The sequence below is a fragment of the Electrona antarctica genome, assembly GCF_951216825.1.
Source record: "Electrona antarctica genome assembly, chromosome: 8".
NCBI classification, from domain to species: Eukaryota; Metazoa; Chordata; class Actinopteri; order Myctophiformes; family Myctophidae; genus Electrona; species Electrona antarctica.
This window is the reverse complement of record NC_136789.1, coordinates 925,726-944,098: the sequence shown is the minus strand read 5'-3', so window position 1 is coordinate 944,098 and position 18,373 is coordinate 925,726. Positions and strand designations below refer to the sequence as shown.

General features: G+C 42.6%; 1 protein-coding gene across 2 annotated transcripts in view; it reads left to right on the top strand.

Annotated features, from left to right (window-relative positions):
- Positions 1–6,144, top strand: part of LOC306928506 (pecanex-like protein 3) — a 40,185-nt gene extending 34,041 nt beyond the window's left edge. For both annotated transcript variants that reach the window (XM_079508681.1, XM_079508680.1), the window contains exons 32-35: positions 195–469; positions 716–888; positions 1,365–1,777; positions 3,267–6,144. In XM_079508681.1, coding sequence (XP_079364807.1) covers positions 195–469; positions 716–888; positions 1,365–1,777; positions 3,267–3,419 — 1,014 coding nt within the window. In that variant the 3' untranslated portion in view covers positions 3,420–6,144. The remainder of the gene's footprint in view (positions 1–194; positions 470–715; positions 889–1,364; positions 1,778–3,266) is intronic.
- The last annotated feature ends 12,229 nt before the right edge of the window (positions 6,145–18,373 follow it).

The window sequence follows — 18,373 nt, the reverse complement described above, 5'->3', positions numbered from 1 at the left end:
CCCGCAAGGGAACTGGAGTGTACATACTCATTTGTACGTTTTTGTATACTGACCCGTAAAGATCCATTCAGACCCCAGGTGGTCCACCGCACCCGACCTTGAAAAACTGTATTTTTAGAGTAGACTTTTAAAGATTTGTTGTTCTGCTGACCGCATCCTACTCTACGCTCCACCCCCCCTCCCTCCCACCACAGGTGAACAGGGAGTGTGTCCGTGGTCTGTGGGCGGGGCAGCAGCAGGAGCTGGTCTTCCTGAGGAACCGGAACCCAGAGCGTGGCAGCATCCAGAACGCCAAGCAGGCCCTGAGGAACATGATCAACTCGTCGTGCGACCAGCCCATCGGCTACCCCATCTACGTGTCTCCACTTACCACCTCCTACGCCGGGGGCCACACCCAGCTCCGCTCCGTCTGGGGGGGTCCCATCAGTCCCCACAACATCTACACCTGGCTCATCAGCAGCTGGGACAGGTATGGGCCTGATATTTACTGTTATTGTTTAGTGATATTTCTTTATTTTTATTTAGGGGTATAACAGTTAATCAAGGTAGTCGATTTAATACATTTTAATAAAGAATTGATAATAAATAATCTATTAAAACACATTCACTGCCACGTCGGATATAACAACCCAGACAGACCCAGGTTGGGAAACACTACCCTAAGGCTTACACCAATGTCTGGGTGACCTTTTGTCGCACGTTGTCTTCTTTCCAGGTTACAAAAAGGTTGCGGTGCTGGCTGCAACAGCGGAGGGAACATCGAGGACTCTGATTGCGGGGGAGGCTCTGCTTCCATCTCCACCAACCAGGCTGCTCACACTACCCAGAGCACACCGGCCTCCAGCCTTCCCCTGTCCCACCTCACCACTGTACAGCCTTCCTCAATGGGTAAGGCACTGGAATACTCAAATCACCACTATCACCATCACCACCGTTTTGCAGATTCATCTGTAAATACAAAAGTTTAGGTAGTGAAAGATGCTTAAAAGAACGGTATTTGAGGTTAAATGCAAACACTAGGGGGTGGCAGTTACCATTTTTTTAAATCATCACAAACATCAACAAACAACGTACACCCCCCCCCCCCCCCCCTCCCAACGAAACAAGGACAAACAGGACAAAAGCAAATAAAGATTAAAAATAAAAGTAAAAACACAGGTCACATCATGGGTCACAGTCAGAGTATTGTACACTTGTAAGAGAGTCTGTTAATTCTGAAATCCATAGTCCGCTATATTTGGGTCACACCGAGCAGTCTAATCTGAACTGAGCTCTTTTAGTAAACCTCACCTTGAATTTGTGTCACCTGTGTCTAAAAACTACAGTGGCATTGAATGACATTTCTCTTCCCCCCCCCCATTCAGGCACAGACAACCCTGTAGGTCCCAACACCAACTGGCCTCACCACCCCCAGCCCCTCCCGCTGGCCTTGCTCAGCCAATCAGAGGGCAGAATGGAGGCTGGGCTTCTCACCTCCCTCCACCGCACCTCCTCCATTCAGGGCCTGCTGGGCCAGCAGCTCTCCAGCTCCCAGCTCTCCTTCAGTGGGTCTGTGGCTCCTCCTTCCTTGACTGGCCCGGACCGCTTCTGCCCTGGGAGTTTCCTGGAGAGCTCGGCCCACAGGGGAGGCCAGCGGGCTGGCCTGGGTCTGGGCCTAGGCGGAGGGCTGCACTACGAGAGCCACTTTGGGAAGTGGAGTCTGTCGGGAAGGAAGGGTTATAATGGTCCAGCTGCAGTGGAGGGAGATGGAGGCACGATACACAGCATACGCACACAGGTGAGGGAGCACCACAAAAGAACATGATGATTGGATACGGTTGCCGAATCTTTGTGAAGTCAATCAATTCTGATGACTCATTCAGTCACTTACGGACAGATGGCCGAAGCAACATTATCACATTTATGACCTCTAGTGATGACGCCAAGCCCAAACTCGACCACTGAACAGCTGTTAAATTAATAGTTTAGCTAAAACAAACTCGCACCAATCACCTTGTTTTTGCCGAGTCATAATTATTGTACCATATTCCATGTAAGAATAATTTCTAGTAGTTGTAGTGCTTTAACTAAAGGTGTTTGCACATAGGACGAGTTTTTCAGGACGAATATCGGAGCGAATGTCGGAGCACGAAAAAAAAGAATCGACCTCAATCAATCACGTTCGCACACTGCCGCCGAATATTGCGTCCATATGAAAAGTTTTTGGACAGCGGTCGGTTTTCGCAGCTGTCATTCACATACCTAGGCATGGTCTTTCACCCTGTGAACAGTGCTGTGTCCTTCCAGACTAGGGATGTCGTGGTTTACCGAATTTCGGTAATACCGCGACAGGAACTGCCACGGTGTTGATACCGTCAGATTTCCGACCTTACAGTATTTTAATACAGTGTCGGCGGGCGGCGCATGCTGCGCAACTCCACTCGCAGACTAAGGCAAAACATGTATTTTCTCCACACAGCTGCGGTAGATTGAAAAGTTGCTTCCTACCTTGAGTTAATGTGTTGCTGAAAGCCCCCCCATCCCAAACAGTTTGTATTGAGTTGTGCTTTCATGGGCAATGTACCCATTCTGCAAACTGTAAATACTTCAATCAATCAATCAGTCCGATGGGTCCAAAGAGGGAACAAACTAAGTGTCAAGTTGTCAACACTAGACCTAAATAGAGTTGTGAGTATGCGTGCAGTACTTAAGGGTACTCGTACCCAGAGCCTTAAGAGTATGAATGTAGCATAACCGGTCACTAGGGGGAGCCATAGTACAGTGTAATGCATTGGGGAACAGCTATTGATTACTTTATTGGCAGAAATGTAATCAGTACAGGGTACAGTCAAACACATGTCCGAAGACCAAAGGGATCACCGAAACAACACTGAAGTCCCAGCAGCGCACACACACACACAGCACAATGGAAGAATGCAGAGCTAGAGAAACGGAGAGAGGGGAAGAGAAAAACACTGAGATTGCATCTAATCAACTTCTAGTGAAGCAGGGACCCACTGTGTACATTCAACTTTTTCAAAATAATGATGGGATCAGGGGATAATTTTCACTGCTGCTGCTCCACTCCATTTCGTTCTGCGAAAACCTTGCTACGAATATATTTAATACGCATCGCACTCGTTTTTTTTCCCCGCAGATTTTGGATCGGCAAAACGCTGTGATAAAACACAGACTGTGTGAAAATAACTTATATAGCTTAGTGCTCTCTCAGTCCTTTTATCACTTATCTCACACCGTGTATATGTAATACATCCTTGTTTCTACAGCCTGCCCCTCCAGTGCCTCTACCTGAGGCCAGTCCGACCCAGGACCCCCTTGGAGCCATACAGTCTGTGGACAGCACGCCGCTGACCTCAGTAGACTCCACGACCCCGCGAGAGGAAACCACAGAGCTGCCTTTACTTGAGCACCTGCGCTGAGGAGTCTACACTGCTGGAGAAGACAGACTGACCGACACCACAACACCCCCCACCAAACACACCCCCCCCCCCCCCCCCACATCAATTCTGCCCCTCCCCCACCTCTTCTCTGGACTCATTCCATAATGATTCCTCATTCAAAGACAATTTACACTTGAAAATTGTTGCACATTATTTCAACCCACCGCAATACTGAAGATATTCAGTTGTACATGAATACATCTGTCTTCCTCAGCCAAAGGAGGTAGAAAACACTGAATCCTGCACATCAACAGCAGCATCCATTATGCCTCTCTCCCTCCCTCCCCAGCCAACATGCGGTGCTTTTACAGCCAAGTTTACAGTCCAAGTGTCGGCCCAGACAGGACTAATAGTGTAGGCTAATTGACACAGGAGACATGGGAGGGGGTGAGGTGGAGGTGCAGTTTGTGGACAGAGCCGACAGGCACGGTTCAGGATGTATTCGGGGGGTGGGGGGCAGTGGTGCCTACCATTGATATTGTGTTGATCACAACAAGACTATGCTGGTAGTACTGTATACTAAGGCCTCCCCCCCCCTTTTTGTGAGTGGAATGTCTTTTTACTTTTACTTGAAGAATCACATGTCTCAGTGTCTGAGGCTCGCTGAGTTGGGATTTGTTTCTCTAAAGGTGACCTATCAAGAATCCCACCCCACATACGCACGCACGCACACACACACACGCACCTCTGGCCAGATCCAGTCGAGTCTACAAGTTCTCTCCATGGGAGGGGATCCGGGCAGTTCTGCATGTGGCAGAGCTCGCCACTACTACCCAGAAGCCCCTTTCCATAGAGTATGGCTCTTCCCTGCCCCGCCCCCTCCAACTGCTACTATAATACTACTGCTACTGCATCTCCTGCTACTACAAAATATACCCACTACAACTGCTGTTTTGTGAAACAGTCAAACTCCAGCGTTTTAGTTGGAAAAATAAACTAAGTTTATCAGTGAAAGCAAAGGTGGAATATTTATTGATTCTTAATATTGTCTTAAAGATATCTGTAGGGGGGGGGGGGGGGGGGGGGGGGTGCCATTACGGCGTGCTTGGAGAAATTAGATTATGCCTTCTGTCAGCTCACTTTTTTTTTCTCCCCACTTCATCATTGCAATTTTTCATCATCTCACTAAATGACCATCTTTCTTAAGTCTAATATATTTTTTATGTATATGCACATATACATATATGTGTATATATGTGAACTGGAAGTATCTCTGAGAAGTCACTTTAAGTTAGTTTCCTTCCCAGCCTTGCACTCCTTTCCCCCTGCCACTGTGAAAGGCAGACTGATGACACTGATTGAGGGATCTGGTGGGTTGAAACAGAAGCTGACCATCTCATAATAAGTCTGCCCTGATTGTTTCCTTGGGTCAAGCAGCTTTAGGCTAACCAAACTCAATGGATGTATGCGCCCGCAAGATTGATCTGGATGCTGGAATAACCTTGTGCCATAGCATAGACATCTGTCCCAGAGAAAGCCCTGTGCACGCTTCAGATTTCTTACCAAATAAGCATCTAGTATTATGTGTTTGGTTTTATAAGGAAAACAAAAAAGGAAGCTAATGTTCTCAGGGTCTTGACATGGGAAATAATTGATCTACCGTCTTCAACGGTTTGTTTGGTTTTTGTAGGGTTTTTCTTTTGTCCAAAGAGATAAAATCCGATAAAGGTGGCAAAGTCATTAAAAGGTTGCATATTAGGTCACGTTTGAAGTGCCAGAAGGTGCCCCGATCACATTTGTTTTTTTCTTCAGTGATGATGGGTTAACAGTATGGGTTAACATTTCACGCTGCATGCTTATTGTTTTGCCACAACATTTTATTTCTTTTTGTTTTACATAATTTTCCAGCTTCTTTTCTTCTACCATCAACACAAGGGACACACACACACAGGGCCAGCCTGTTTCTTTATTAAATAGACATCATTACTGTCCACAGTGATGCTTGGGAATATCCTGATAAGAAACCTTAAGGCTAGCATGTAATTGTTTGGAGAAATTCAGACTTTTTAAAAAAAAAATTGCCTGCTTACAACAGGCAAATTGTGCGTCAATATCCCCTTTTCTCGCTAATGTGTTGCTAACTCTGTGGCTCAGGAAAAACAGAGACTTTCTGATCAGGGTTGATTTCTGTTTTTCGCCCCTTTCCTCCCTCATTCATTCAGGGAGTTAGTTTATTTTTATTTTTAATCCAGGAGAGGAAAGCACAAATTACTGGAAAGACCTGGGTGTCAAAAAGCAAAAGGGATTACTTGATCTCTGCAATTTATGTACAGCATGTTTCGTATATAAATATATATTTAAGATATAAAATCTATTTTATTATGATTGGATTTTGGGGTTATTTTACATTAAGAACACTATGTTGCGGCTTGGGGTGGGAGGGAGCTTTCAGTTTGTTTTCTGTTCAGAAGAGTGGCTTCTGAGTGGGAAAGGCACATGTCACATTCAACCATGCAGTTTGGGAAGAATTGATTTCATAATTTAATTTTTTTGCACAAATGTGTATCGTACATCAGCCCATTTGTTATGGTTTATTGTTTTAGTTCAAAGAGAAAGGGCGGACGGGGGTCTTTTTATTTAAGAACTTTTAGTCAATATTCAAAGTTCTGTACAGTTTTTTATGTGATTTTCTTTCCCCCCCTCCTATTTAAATTAAAGCTTTTGTGTCTTTGTTTGCAAATTAAATGCAGAGTGATTTCATTTACCTTTTTTCCCTTTTGTTGACTTGCTTGCTTGTTTACTTCTTTTGGGGCTGGATATCCATGTAGAAAAACTAAAGTCAATACTATGTCCAGTGACACATTCTCGAGCACACTATTCTATTCTAGGGGTGTCACAGATCACAATATCTGTGATTCAATTTGACTTTGATTTACTGTAAACTTTTTAAATTTCATTTTCTAAACAAATAAGATAATTCTAATCCTGGTGGCCTTTGCCGGTTAGGACCTATAGCTGTTGTAAATTGCCCAATTTATGTACAATTAATGTACAATTTAACTAAGCATTTAGCAGATTATTTTACCCAGAGCAACTTTCAAGTGTGATATTGGAATAACATAAACAGATTAAGCATGAACTCTTAGTCAATGCAGAGAACTAGAAAAAGTGCTCCTCGGAGCACAGGTCTCCACCAGGTCAGGAACGTTTGTTGGCGTGCATTGTTTGGTATTGAGTGATCATAGAAGTAGCAGTTAATAGACAATGTCTTACCGTAGCATAGAATATATAAAAAAATCTGACAGATCCGTCTCGATCATATGACTATAAAGATCATGTGTACCGATTTGCGTGATATTTGGACTAAAGTGTTTCACATAAGTTGTCGTCCTGGTGCCGCTATAAAAGGCATATTTGGAAAATGCAGGACAGACGTTTTTCCTCTAGGGAGTGTGCATGCAATAATTTACGCAGAACAGTGCAGTTATAGACAAATCCACAGACGGGTGCCCTGGTCAAAGAGATTCTAGAACAAGAGGCAAAACTCCCATTAAGTCCCATAGTAACAACCAGTGCCTCCGCCATGTTGGAGTGATGACGTAACTTCCGGTTACTTTAAAAAACTTAAGTCATGCTGTACAAAACAAAAACTAGTTTTATCATTTTCTAGTCTCATATATTGATTTACTCATATTTATAAATGGATCAAAGCTAAAATTGGTAACATTCAGAATGTGCATGTGTGCAGGTATAATTATGCAGGACGAGTAGCATGCCATTGAGCCCCATTATACATTTCTCAAATTTGAAAGCACTATATTTCTAAAACTGAAACATTTCAAAGATTCCTTTTCAGGCAAACATGTCCACCTGAAGATGAACCTAAATAGGTTTGAATGGGGATTCTAGGTGTAAGTGTAGGACTAGTAGCATGCCAAAGTTATAATTTTTTTTCGGACGGCATACTATAGCATGTCGTTTTTCGTGATTTTGGACTATTTGAAAAAAAGAGGAAAATCATGAAAAAACGACATACTATAGTTCATGGTTTCGGACGGCATACTATAGCATGTCGTTTTTCATGATTTTGGAGGATTTGAAAAAAAGATGAAAATCATGAAAAAACGACATACTATAGTCCATGGTTTGTCATATTTTCAAGATTTTGGGACACTATGTCAGAGGCAGGACTTCAACCTGCAGCATCCAGATTCCCAGGCAGGCTCTGTACCCAGTGAGCCACTGTTTATGCTGTTCTTAAAAGGCCGAATAGATAATGACAGAAGAGCCAGAGACTTGTTTCCATTGTGGTTCATAAACATTCAAACGTCTAGAGATAAACAACAGCAAAAGAAACAATAGACAAATCTCCTGTTATTTTATTTTTTGTATTTTATTTTTGTATCAATGTTGTACTCAAAGGGAACAGCAGACTGTGTTGTGGCAGGTAGCAAGTAGATCACTGACTTAGCACACTGGCTGCATGACCTGGAGATTGTGGGTTCAAACCCCACTCAAATGTTTACTTGCCAAAATCTGCCATTGACCCCCATTCTGAAGTAGCATGCCAAAGTTTGTGCTATTGCCATTGGGAATGCATTGGGCGTTTAACTTAAATAACTCAGAAACTACAAAACATTTCAAAGTAAAAAGTTCCAGCATGTGTCTCCACAGAAAGCTGAATTATAAAAAGTGTGAATGGAGTTTCTAGGTGAAAGTGCTTTTTTGGTGCCAATATCTGCCATTGAGCCCCATTGTAAATGTCTCAAATTTGAAAGCACTATATTTCTAAAACGATGAAACATTTCAAAGATTCCTTTTCAGGCAAACATGTCCACCGTAAGATGAACCTAAATAGGTTTGAATGGGGTTTCTAGGTGTAAGTATTTAGGACTAGTAGCATGCCAAAGTTTGTGCTATTGCCATTGGGAATGCATCGGGCGTTTAACTTAAATAACTCAGAAACTACAAAACATTTCAAAGTAAAAAGTTCCAGCATGTGTCTCCACAGTAAGCTGAATTATAAAACTGTGAATGGAGTTTCTAGGTGAAAGTGATTTTGACGTGCCACTATCTGCCATTATAAATTTCTCACATTTAAAGCACTATATTTCTAAAACTATGAAACATTTCAAAGATTCCTTTTCAGGCAAACATGTCCACCGTAAGATGAACCTAAATAGGTTTGAATGGGGATTCTAGGTGTAAGTATGTAGGACTAGTAGCATGCCAAAGTTATAATTTTTTTCGGACGGCATACTATAGCATGTCGTTTTTCATGATTTTGGACTATTTGACAAAAATATGAAAATCATTAAAAAACGACATACTATAGTTCATGGTTTCGGACGGCATACTATAGCATGTCGTTTTTCATGATTTTGGAGGATTTGAAAAAAATATGAAAATCATGAAAAAACGACATGGGTTGTCATATTTTCATGATTTTGGGACACTATGTCAGAGGCAGGACTTGAACCTGCAGCCTCCTGATAACCAGGCAGGCTCTGTACCCAGTGAGCCACTGTGTATGCTGTTCTTAAAAGGCCGAATAGATAATGACAGAAGAGCCAGAGACTTGTTTCCATTGTGGTTCATAAACATTCGAACGTCTAGAGATAAACAACAGCAAAAGAAACAATATAGCTGCAAGCAGCGATAAAGCGGGACCAAGATAGAAGAAGAACAATGCGCAATGAGAACAACATGCACAAACGAGACTGACGAGCTGAGTTGTCGGTACCGGGATTTGAACTCGCAAACTTGTGGACCGAAGGCGGGAGCTCTACTGACTGACCTACACAGAGACAATCAGTGACTATATTGTAAAACAGTAAAACCATTCAGTGATTTGGTAACAAGAAGGTGTGTCCTCATTTTGGGCATGTCTTAATCCATTACTACAGTGTGTTATCACGCACAGTTAAAGTGTGTGTGCGTGTGTGCGTGCGTGCGTGCGTGCGTGCGTGCGTGCGTGCGTGCGTGCGTGCCTGCCTGCCTGCCTGCCTGCCTGCCTGCCTGCCTGCGTGCGTGCGTGCGTGCGTGCGTACAAACTTCTCTTTGTACGCTTTCAGTGCTATTTGGCATGAACCTCTACTATACTGTAAAGTGACATAAGCACACTATTACACTACTATTACACTATTACACTATTACAAAATTTGACTTATTACACTATTTCAGTTACTAGTATCTCTATTATTGTGATGCCATGTCCTAGTGCCTGATGGGTCAAATGTAATCTACTTCAATATTTCTATAGTTGAGTCATCACAAATCTTGCAGCACACAATGCATACACGAGTTGTCTTTACCCGGATTTGAACACACAACCTTGTGGTCCAACGGCGAGAGCTCTACCAACTGAGCTATGCAGACACAGTCAGTTGACTCATTCTAAACAGTAACATCATTCAGTATTCATATAGGTATTAGGTGCAGAAGAAGTTTCACAATATAGCTGCAAGCAGCGATAAAGCGGGACCAAGATAGAAGAAGAACAATGCGCAATAAGAACAACATGCACAAATGAGACCGACGAGCTGAGTTGTCGGTACCGGGATTTGAACTCACAACCTTGTGGACCGAAGGCGGGAGCTCTACTGACTGACCTACACTGAGACAATCAGTGACTATATTGTAAACAGTAAAACCATTCAGTGATTTGGTAACAAGAAGGTGTGTCCTCATTTTGGGAATGTCTTTATCCATTACTACAGTGTGTAATTCAGTGATTTGGTAACAAGAAGGTGTGTCCTCATTTTGGGAATGTCTTTATCCATTACTACAGTGTGTTTTCACGCACAGTTAAAGTGTGTGTGTGTGTGCGTGCGTGCGTGCCTGCCTGCCTGCCTGCCTGCGTGCGTGCGTGCGTGCGTGCGTGCGTACAAACTTCTCTTTGTGTGTGTGTGTGTGTGTGCGCGTGCGTGCGTGCGTGCATGCGTGCGTGCGTGCGTGCGTGCGTACAAACTTCTCTTTGTGTGTGTGTGTGTGTGTGTGTGTGTGTGCGTGCGTGCGTGCGTGCGTGCGTGCGTGCGTGCGTGCGTGCGTGCGTGCGTGCGTGGCTGCATGCGTGTGTGTGTTAGGCAGACAATCGTTCATAACCATGGATTTGGATTGAAGATCATCTCTTTAGTTTTTGTGGTGTTTAACATAAGGTGGCTATTATCACACCAGTCTTTAAAGTTATTGATCTCACTGATATAGCCCACAGGGCGTTCAACAATATGTACAAATAAGACTGACAAGCTGAGTTGTCAGTAGCTGGATTTGAACACACAACCTTGCGGTCCAAGGGCAAGAGCTCGACTGACTGAGCTACATGGAGACAATCAGTTACTCCATTGTTAACAGGAAAATCATTCAGTGTTTGTTCAGCATAAGTACTCAAACTTTAGTGTGTGTGTGTGTGTGTGTGTGCGTGCGCGCGCAATTTTCATTGGCTCATAAAAACTTAATTTTTTCACTTAACAAAAATGTGCTACGATTATTTGTCCGTATAGGTCCAAAGTTCACGTGTAGAAGTTTTCGTGCATTTTGAGCAAAGATTCTGGGAGGAGTTACATTTGAACTGTTTTTCATATAATTCAAAATGGCGGGTGATCTAAAGGTCAGAGGTCAAAAGTCAGAACACGAAAGTTGTTCGGCATGAGGAGACACATATGTGTATCAAAGTGTCATTGCCAACGGTCAAACGGTTCATGAGATATGCACGTTCAAAGTTTGCAAGTTTGCAAGTTTTACATCAATTGAGTGCTATAGCGCCACCATTTGGCCAATCGTGATGGGCTTTGCATAGTAAAGTGACATAAGCATATGTGTGTATTAGAGGCAGAAGAATAATTTTCACAAAACAGCAATTTTCATTGGCTCATAAAAACTTCTTTTTTTCACTTAACAAAAATGTGCTACGATTATTTGTCCGTATAGGTCCAAAGTTCACGTGTAGAAGTTTTCGTGCATTTTGAGCAAAGATTCTGGGAGGAGTTACATTTGAACTGTTTTTCATATAATTCAAAATGGCGGGTGATCTAAAGGTCAGAGGTCAAAAGTCAGAACACGAAAGTTGTTCGGCATGAGGAGACACATATGTGTATCAAAGTGTCATTGCCAACGGTCAAACGGTTCATGGTCATTTACAGCCCATCGTCCGAGACGATGGGCTGTAGCCCATCGTCTCGGACGGCATACTATAGCATGCCGTTTTCCATCATTTTTGAGGATTTGAAAAAAAGACGAAAATGACTCAGAGACGATGGGCTATAGCCCATGGTCTCGGAGTGATTTCGTCTTTTTTTCAAATGCTCGTTTTTCATCATTTTTGACCATGGGCTATAGCCCATATCGGAGGGCATACTATAGCATGCCGTTTTTCATCCTTTTTGAGGATTTGAAAAAAAGACGAAAATGACTCCGAGACGATGGGCTATAGCCCATGGTCTCGAACGGCATACTATAGCATGCCGTTTTCCATCATTTTTGGGATTTTAAAAAAAGACGAAAATAGCCCATATCGGAGGGCATATTATAGCATGCCGTTTTCCATCATTTTTGAGGATTTGAAAAAAAGACGATGGGCTGTAGCCCATCGTCTCGGACGGCATACTATAGCATGCCGTTTTCCATCATTTTTGAGGATTTGAAAAAAAGACGAAAATGACTCCGAGACAATGGGCTATAGCCCATGGTCTCGGAGTCATTTTCGTCTTTTTTCCAAATCCTCGTTTTCCATCATTTTTGACCATGGGCTATAGCCCATATCGGAGGGCATACTATAGCATTCCGTTTTTCCTCATTTTTGAGGATTTGAAAAAAAGGCGAAAACGAAGATTTGAAAAAAAGACGAAAATCACTCCGAGACGATGGGCTTTGGCCCATGGTCTCGAACGGCATACTATAGCATGCCGTTTTCCATCATTTTTGAGGATTTGAAAAAAAGACGAAAATGACTCCGAGACGATGGGCTATAGCCCATGGTCTCGGAGTGATTTTCGTCTTTTTTTCAAATCCTCGTTTTTCATCATTTTTGACCATGGGCTATAGCCCATATCGGACAGCATACTATAGCATGCCGTTTTCCATCATTTGAAAAAAGACGAAAATGACTCCGAGACCATGGGCTATAGCCCATGGTCTCGGAGTGATTTTCGTCTTTTTTTCAAATCCTCGTTTTTCATCATTTTTGACCATGGGCTATAGCCCATATCGGAGGGCATACTATAGCATGCCGTTTTTCAGCAGTCAAACCAGACAAACGCAGAAATTAAATCAAAATAATAAACCATGTAAGTGTAATACAACAAAATGAGCAGGGCACTTCAGGGAATTGAACCCTGTCCCGGTAAACCAAGGGTGCCAACACCAGTGCCTTCATTTTAGTTTTGTTGTCATTTACAGGCCCAGTGCCTCCCCCCCAGTGTCCCCCCAGACTGGAGTGATAAAGCGTGACGAAAAAGCGTGACGAAAAAGCGTGACGACATACTATAGCACAGTGGTTCCCAAAGTGGGGTCCGGGGACCCCCAGGGGTCCTTGAGGGAGTTCCAGGGGGTACCCAGCTAAATGATAGTTTGGAACCAAATGGACCCTTATGGGACTGTGACTCTGAGTGTACAAATGGAACCAAATGGACCCGAATTAACATTTATTTTACAATAAAAAAAAGACAAAAAGAGACGATGGGCTATAGCCCATGGTCTCGAACGGCATACTATAGCATTCCGTTTTCCATCATTTTTGAGGATTTGAAAAAAAGACGAAAATGACTCCGAGACGATGAGCCCATGGTTTTCGTCTTTTTTTCAAATCCTCGTTTTTCATAATTTTTGACAATGGGCTATAGCCCATATCGGAGGGCATACTATAGCATGCCGTTTTTCCTCATTTTTGAGGATTTGAAAAAAAGGCGAAAACGAAGATTTGAAAAAAAGACGAAAATCACTCCGAGACGATGGGCTATAGCCCATGGTCTCGAACGGCATACTATAGCATTCCGTTTTCCATCATTTTTGAGGATTTGAAAAAAAGATGAAAATGACTCCGAGACGATGGGCTATAGCCCATGGTCTCGGATTGATTTTCGTCTTTTTTTCAAATCCTCGTTTTTCATCATTTTTGACCATGGGCTATAGCCCATATCGGACAGCATACTATAGCATGCCATTTTCCATCATTTGAAAAAAGAAGAAAATGACTCCGAGACGATGGGCTATAGCCCATGGTCTCGGAGTGATTTTCGTCTTTTTTTCAAATCCTCGTTTTTCATCATTTTTGACCATGGGCTATAGCCCATATTGGAGGGCATACTATAGCATCCCGTTTTTCCTCATTTTTGAGGATTTAAAAAAAAGGCGAAAACGAAGATTTGAAAAAAAGACGAAAATCACTCGGACACGATGGGCTATAGCCCATGGTCTCGAACGGCATACTATAGCATTCCGTTTTCCATCATTTTTGAGGATTTGAAAAAAAGACGAAAATGACTCCGAGACCATGGGCTATTTTCGTCTTTTTTTCAAATCCTCGTTTTTCATCATTTTTGACCATGGGATATAGCCCATATCGGACAGCATATTATAGCACGCCGTTTATCTACATTTTTGAGGATTTGAAAAAAAGATTAAAATCACTCCGAGACCATGGGCTATAGCCCATGGTCTCGAACGGCATACTATAGCATGCCGTTTTCCATCATTTTTGAGGATTTGAAAAAAAGACGAAAATGACTCCGAGACGATGGGCTATAGCCCATGGTCTCGGAGTGATTTTCGTCTTTTTTTCAAATCCTCGTTTTTCATCATTTTTGACCATGGGCTATAGCCCATATCGGACAGCATACTATAGCATGCCGTTTTCCATCATTTTTGAGGATTTGAAAAAAAGACGAAAATGACTCCGAGACGATGGGCTGTAGCCCATCGTCTCGGACGGCATACTATAGCATGCCGTTTTCCATCATTTTTGAGGATTTGAAAAAAAGATGAAAATCACTCCGAGACCATGGGCTATAGCCCATGGTCTCGAACGGCATACTATAGCATGCCGTTTTCCATCATTTTTGAGGATTTGAAAAAAAGACGAAAATGACTCCGAGACGATGGGCTGTAGCCCATCGTCTCGGACGGCATACTATAGCATGCCGTTTTCCATCATTTTTGAGGATTTGAAAAAAAGACGAAAATGACTCAGAGACGATGGGCTATAGCCCATGGTCTCGGAGTGATTTCGTCTTTTTTTCAAATGCTCGTTTTTCATCATTTTTGACCATGGGCTATAGCCCATATCGGAGGGCATACTATAGCATGCCGTTTTTCATCCTTTTTGAGGATTTGAAAAAAAGACGAAAATGACTCCGAGACGATGGGCTATAGCCCATGGTCTCGAACGGCATACTATAGCATGCCGTTTTCCATCATTTTTGGGATTTTAAAAAAAGACGAAAATGACTCCGAGACAATGGGCTATAGCCCATGGTCTCGGAGTGATTTTCGTCTTTTTCAAATCCTCGTTTTTCATAATTTTTGACCATGGGCTATAGCCCATATCGGAGGGCATATTATAGCATGCCGTTTTCCATCATTTTTGAGGATTTGAAAAAAAGACGATGGGCTGTAGCCCATCGTCTCGGACGGCATACTATAGCATGCCGTTTTCCATCATTTTTGAGGATTTGAAAAAAAGACGAAAATGACTCCGAGACAATGGGCTATAGCCCATGGTCTCGGAGTCATTTTCGTCTTTTTTTCAAATCCTCGTTTTTCATCATTTTTGACCATGGGCTATAGCCCATATCGGAGGGCATACTATAGCATGCCGTTTTTCAGCAGTCAAACCAGACAAACGCAGAAATTAAATCAAAATAATAAACCATGTAAGTGTAATACAACAAAATGAGCAGGGCACTTCAGGGAATTGAACCCTGTCCCGGTAAACCAAGGGTGCCAACACCAGTGCCTTCATTTTAGTTTTGTTGTCATTTACAGGCCCAGTGCCTCCCCCCCAGTGTCCCCCCAGACTGGAGTGATAAAGCGTGACGAAAAAGCGTGACGAAAAAGCGTGACGACATACTATAGCACAGTGGTTCCCAAAGTGGGGTCCGGGGACCCCCAGGGGTCCTTGAGGGAGTTCCAGGGGGTACCCAGCTAAATGATAGTTTGGAACCAAATGGACCCTTATGGGACTGTGACTCTGAGTGTACAAATGGAACCAAATGGACCCGAATTAACATTTATTTTACAATAAAAAAAAGACAAAAAGAGACGATGGGCTATAGCCCATGGTCTCGAACGGCATACTATAGCATTCCGTTTTCCATCATTTTTGAGGATTTGAAAAAAAGACGAAAATGACTCCGAGACGATGAGCCCATGGTTTTCGTCTTTTTTTCAAATCCTCGTTTTTCATAATTTTTGACAATGGGCTATAGCCCATATCGGAGGGCATACTATAGCATGCCGTTTTTCCTCATTTTTGAGGATTTGAAAAAAAGGCGAAAACGAAGATTTGAAAAAAAGACGAAAATCACTCCGAGACGATGGGCTATAGCCCATGGTCTCGAACGGCATACTATAGCATTCCGTTTTCCATCATTTTTGAGGATTTGAAAAAAAGACGAAAATGACTCCGAGACGATGGGCTATAGCCCATGGTCTCGGATTGATTTTCGTCTTTTTTTCAAATCCTCGTTTTTCATCATTTTTGACCATGGGCTATAGCCCATATCGGACAGCATACTATAGCATGCCATTTTCCATCATTTGAAAAAAGACGAAAATGACTCCGAGACGATGGGCTATAGCCTATGGTCTCGGAGTGATTTTCGTCTTTTTTTCAAATCCTCGTTTTTCATCATTTTTGACCATGGGCTATAGCCCATATTGGAGGGCATACTATAGCATCCCGTTTTTCCTCATTTTTGAGGATTTAAAAAAAAGGCGAAAACGAAGATTTGAAAAAAAGACGAAAATCACTCGGACACGATGGGCTATAGCCCATGGTCTCGAACGGCATACTATAGCATGCCGTTTTCCATCATTTTTGAGGATTTGAAAAAAAGACGAAAATGACTCCGAGACGATGGGCTATAGCCCATGGTCTCGGGGTGATTTTCGTCTTTTTTTCAAATCCTCATTTTTCATCATTTTTGACCATGGGCTATAGCCCATATCGGACAGCATACTATAGCATGCCGTTTTCCATCATTTGAAAAAAGACGAAAATGACTCCGAGACGATGGGCTATAGCCCATGGTCTCGGAGTGATTTTCGTCTTTTTTTCAAATCCTCGTTTTTCATCATTTTTGACCATGGGCTATAGCCCATATTGGAGGGCATACTATAGCATCCCGTTTTTCCTCATTTTTGAGGATTTAAAAAAAAGGCGAAAACGAAGATTTGAAAAAAAGACGAAAATCACTCGGACACGATGGGCTATAGCCCATGGTCTCGAACGGCATACTATAGCATGCCGTTTTCCATCATTTTTGAGGATTTGAAAAAAAGGCGAAAACGAAGATTTGAAAGAAAGACGAAAATCACTCCGAGACGATGGGCTATAGCCCATGGTCTCGAACGGCATACTATAGCATTCCGTTTTCCATAATTTTTGAGGATTTGAAAAAAAGACGAAAATGACTCCGAGACGATGGGCTATAGCCCATGGTCTCGGATTGATTTTCGTCTTTTTTTTCAAATCCTCGTTTTTCATCATTTTTGACCATGGGCTATAGCCCATATCGGACAGCATACTATAGCATGCCATTTTCCATCATTTGAAAAAAGACGAAAATGACTCCGAGACGATGGGCTATAGCCCATGGTCTCGGAGTGATTTTCGTCTTTTTTTCAAATCCTTGTTTTTCATCATTTTTGACCATGGGCTATAGCCCATATTGGAGGGCATACTATAGCATCCCGTTTTTCCTCATTTTTGAGGATTTAAAAAAAAGGCGAAAACGAAGATTTGAAAAAAAGACGAAAATCACTCGGACACGATGGGCTATAGCCCATGGTCTCGAACGGCATACTATAGCATGCCGTTTTCCATCATTTTTGAGGATTTGAAAAAAAGACGAAAATGACTCCGAGACGATGGGCTATAGCCCATGGTCTCGGAGTGATTTTCGTCTTTTTTTCAAATCGTCGTTTTTCATCATTTTTGACCATGGGCTATAGCCCATATCGGACAGCATACTATAGCATGCCGTTTTTCCTCATTTTTGAGGATTAAAAAAAAAAAGGCGAAAACGAAGATTTGAAAAAAAGACGAAATTCACTCCGAGACGATGGGCTATAGCCCATGGTCTCGAACGGCATACTATAGCATGCCGTTTTCCATCATTTTTGAGGATTTAAAAAAAAGACGAAAATGACTCCGAGACCATGGGCTATAGCCCATGGTCTCGGAGTGATTTTCGTCTTTTTTTCAAATCCTCGTTTTTCATCATTTTTGACCATGGGATATAGCCCATATCGGACAGCATATTATAGCACGCCGTTTATCTACATTTTTGAGGATTTGAAAAAAAGATGAAAATCACTCCGAGACCATGGGCTATAGCCCATGGTCTCGAACGGCATACTATAGCATGCCGTTTTCCATCATTTTTGAGGATTTGAAAAAAAGACGAAAATGACTCCGAGACGATGGGCTGTAGCCCATCGTCTCGGACGGCCAGAGATGGGCAGTATTTGAAATACATGTATTTTGTAATTTGTATTTTGCTGGGATGGAAGAAATGAGATGTATTTTGTATCTAGATACTTTCAGATCTAGTATTTTCTGTATTTCAAATACATAAAATACTTTTTAATGTCATTTTACACAGCCTCAGGTTTAAACTGTAGGGGCAAAACACATAACCTGACTCCGCCAGATGGGGCAGCAGAGAGTACACTGGGTTCCCCCCTCCTGCTCCCATCTGGGAACTCTCAGGCAGACTTGATGCCCGGCCACAAAACGGCCTGGCCAATCAGCAGCAGCTAGAGGCGGGATAGCC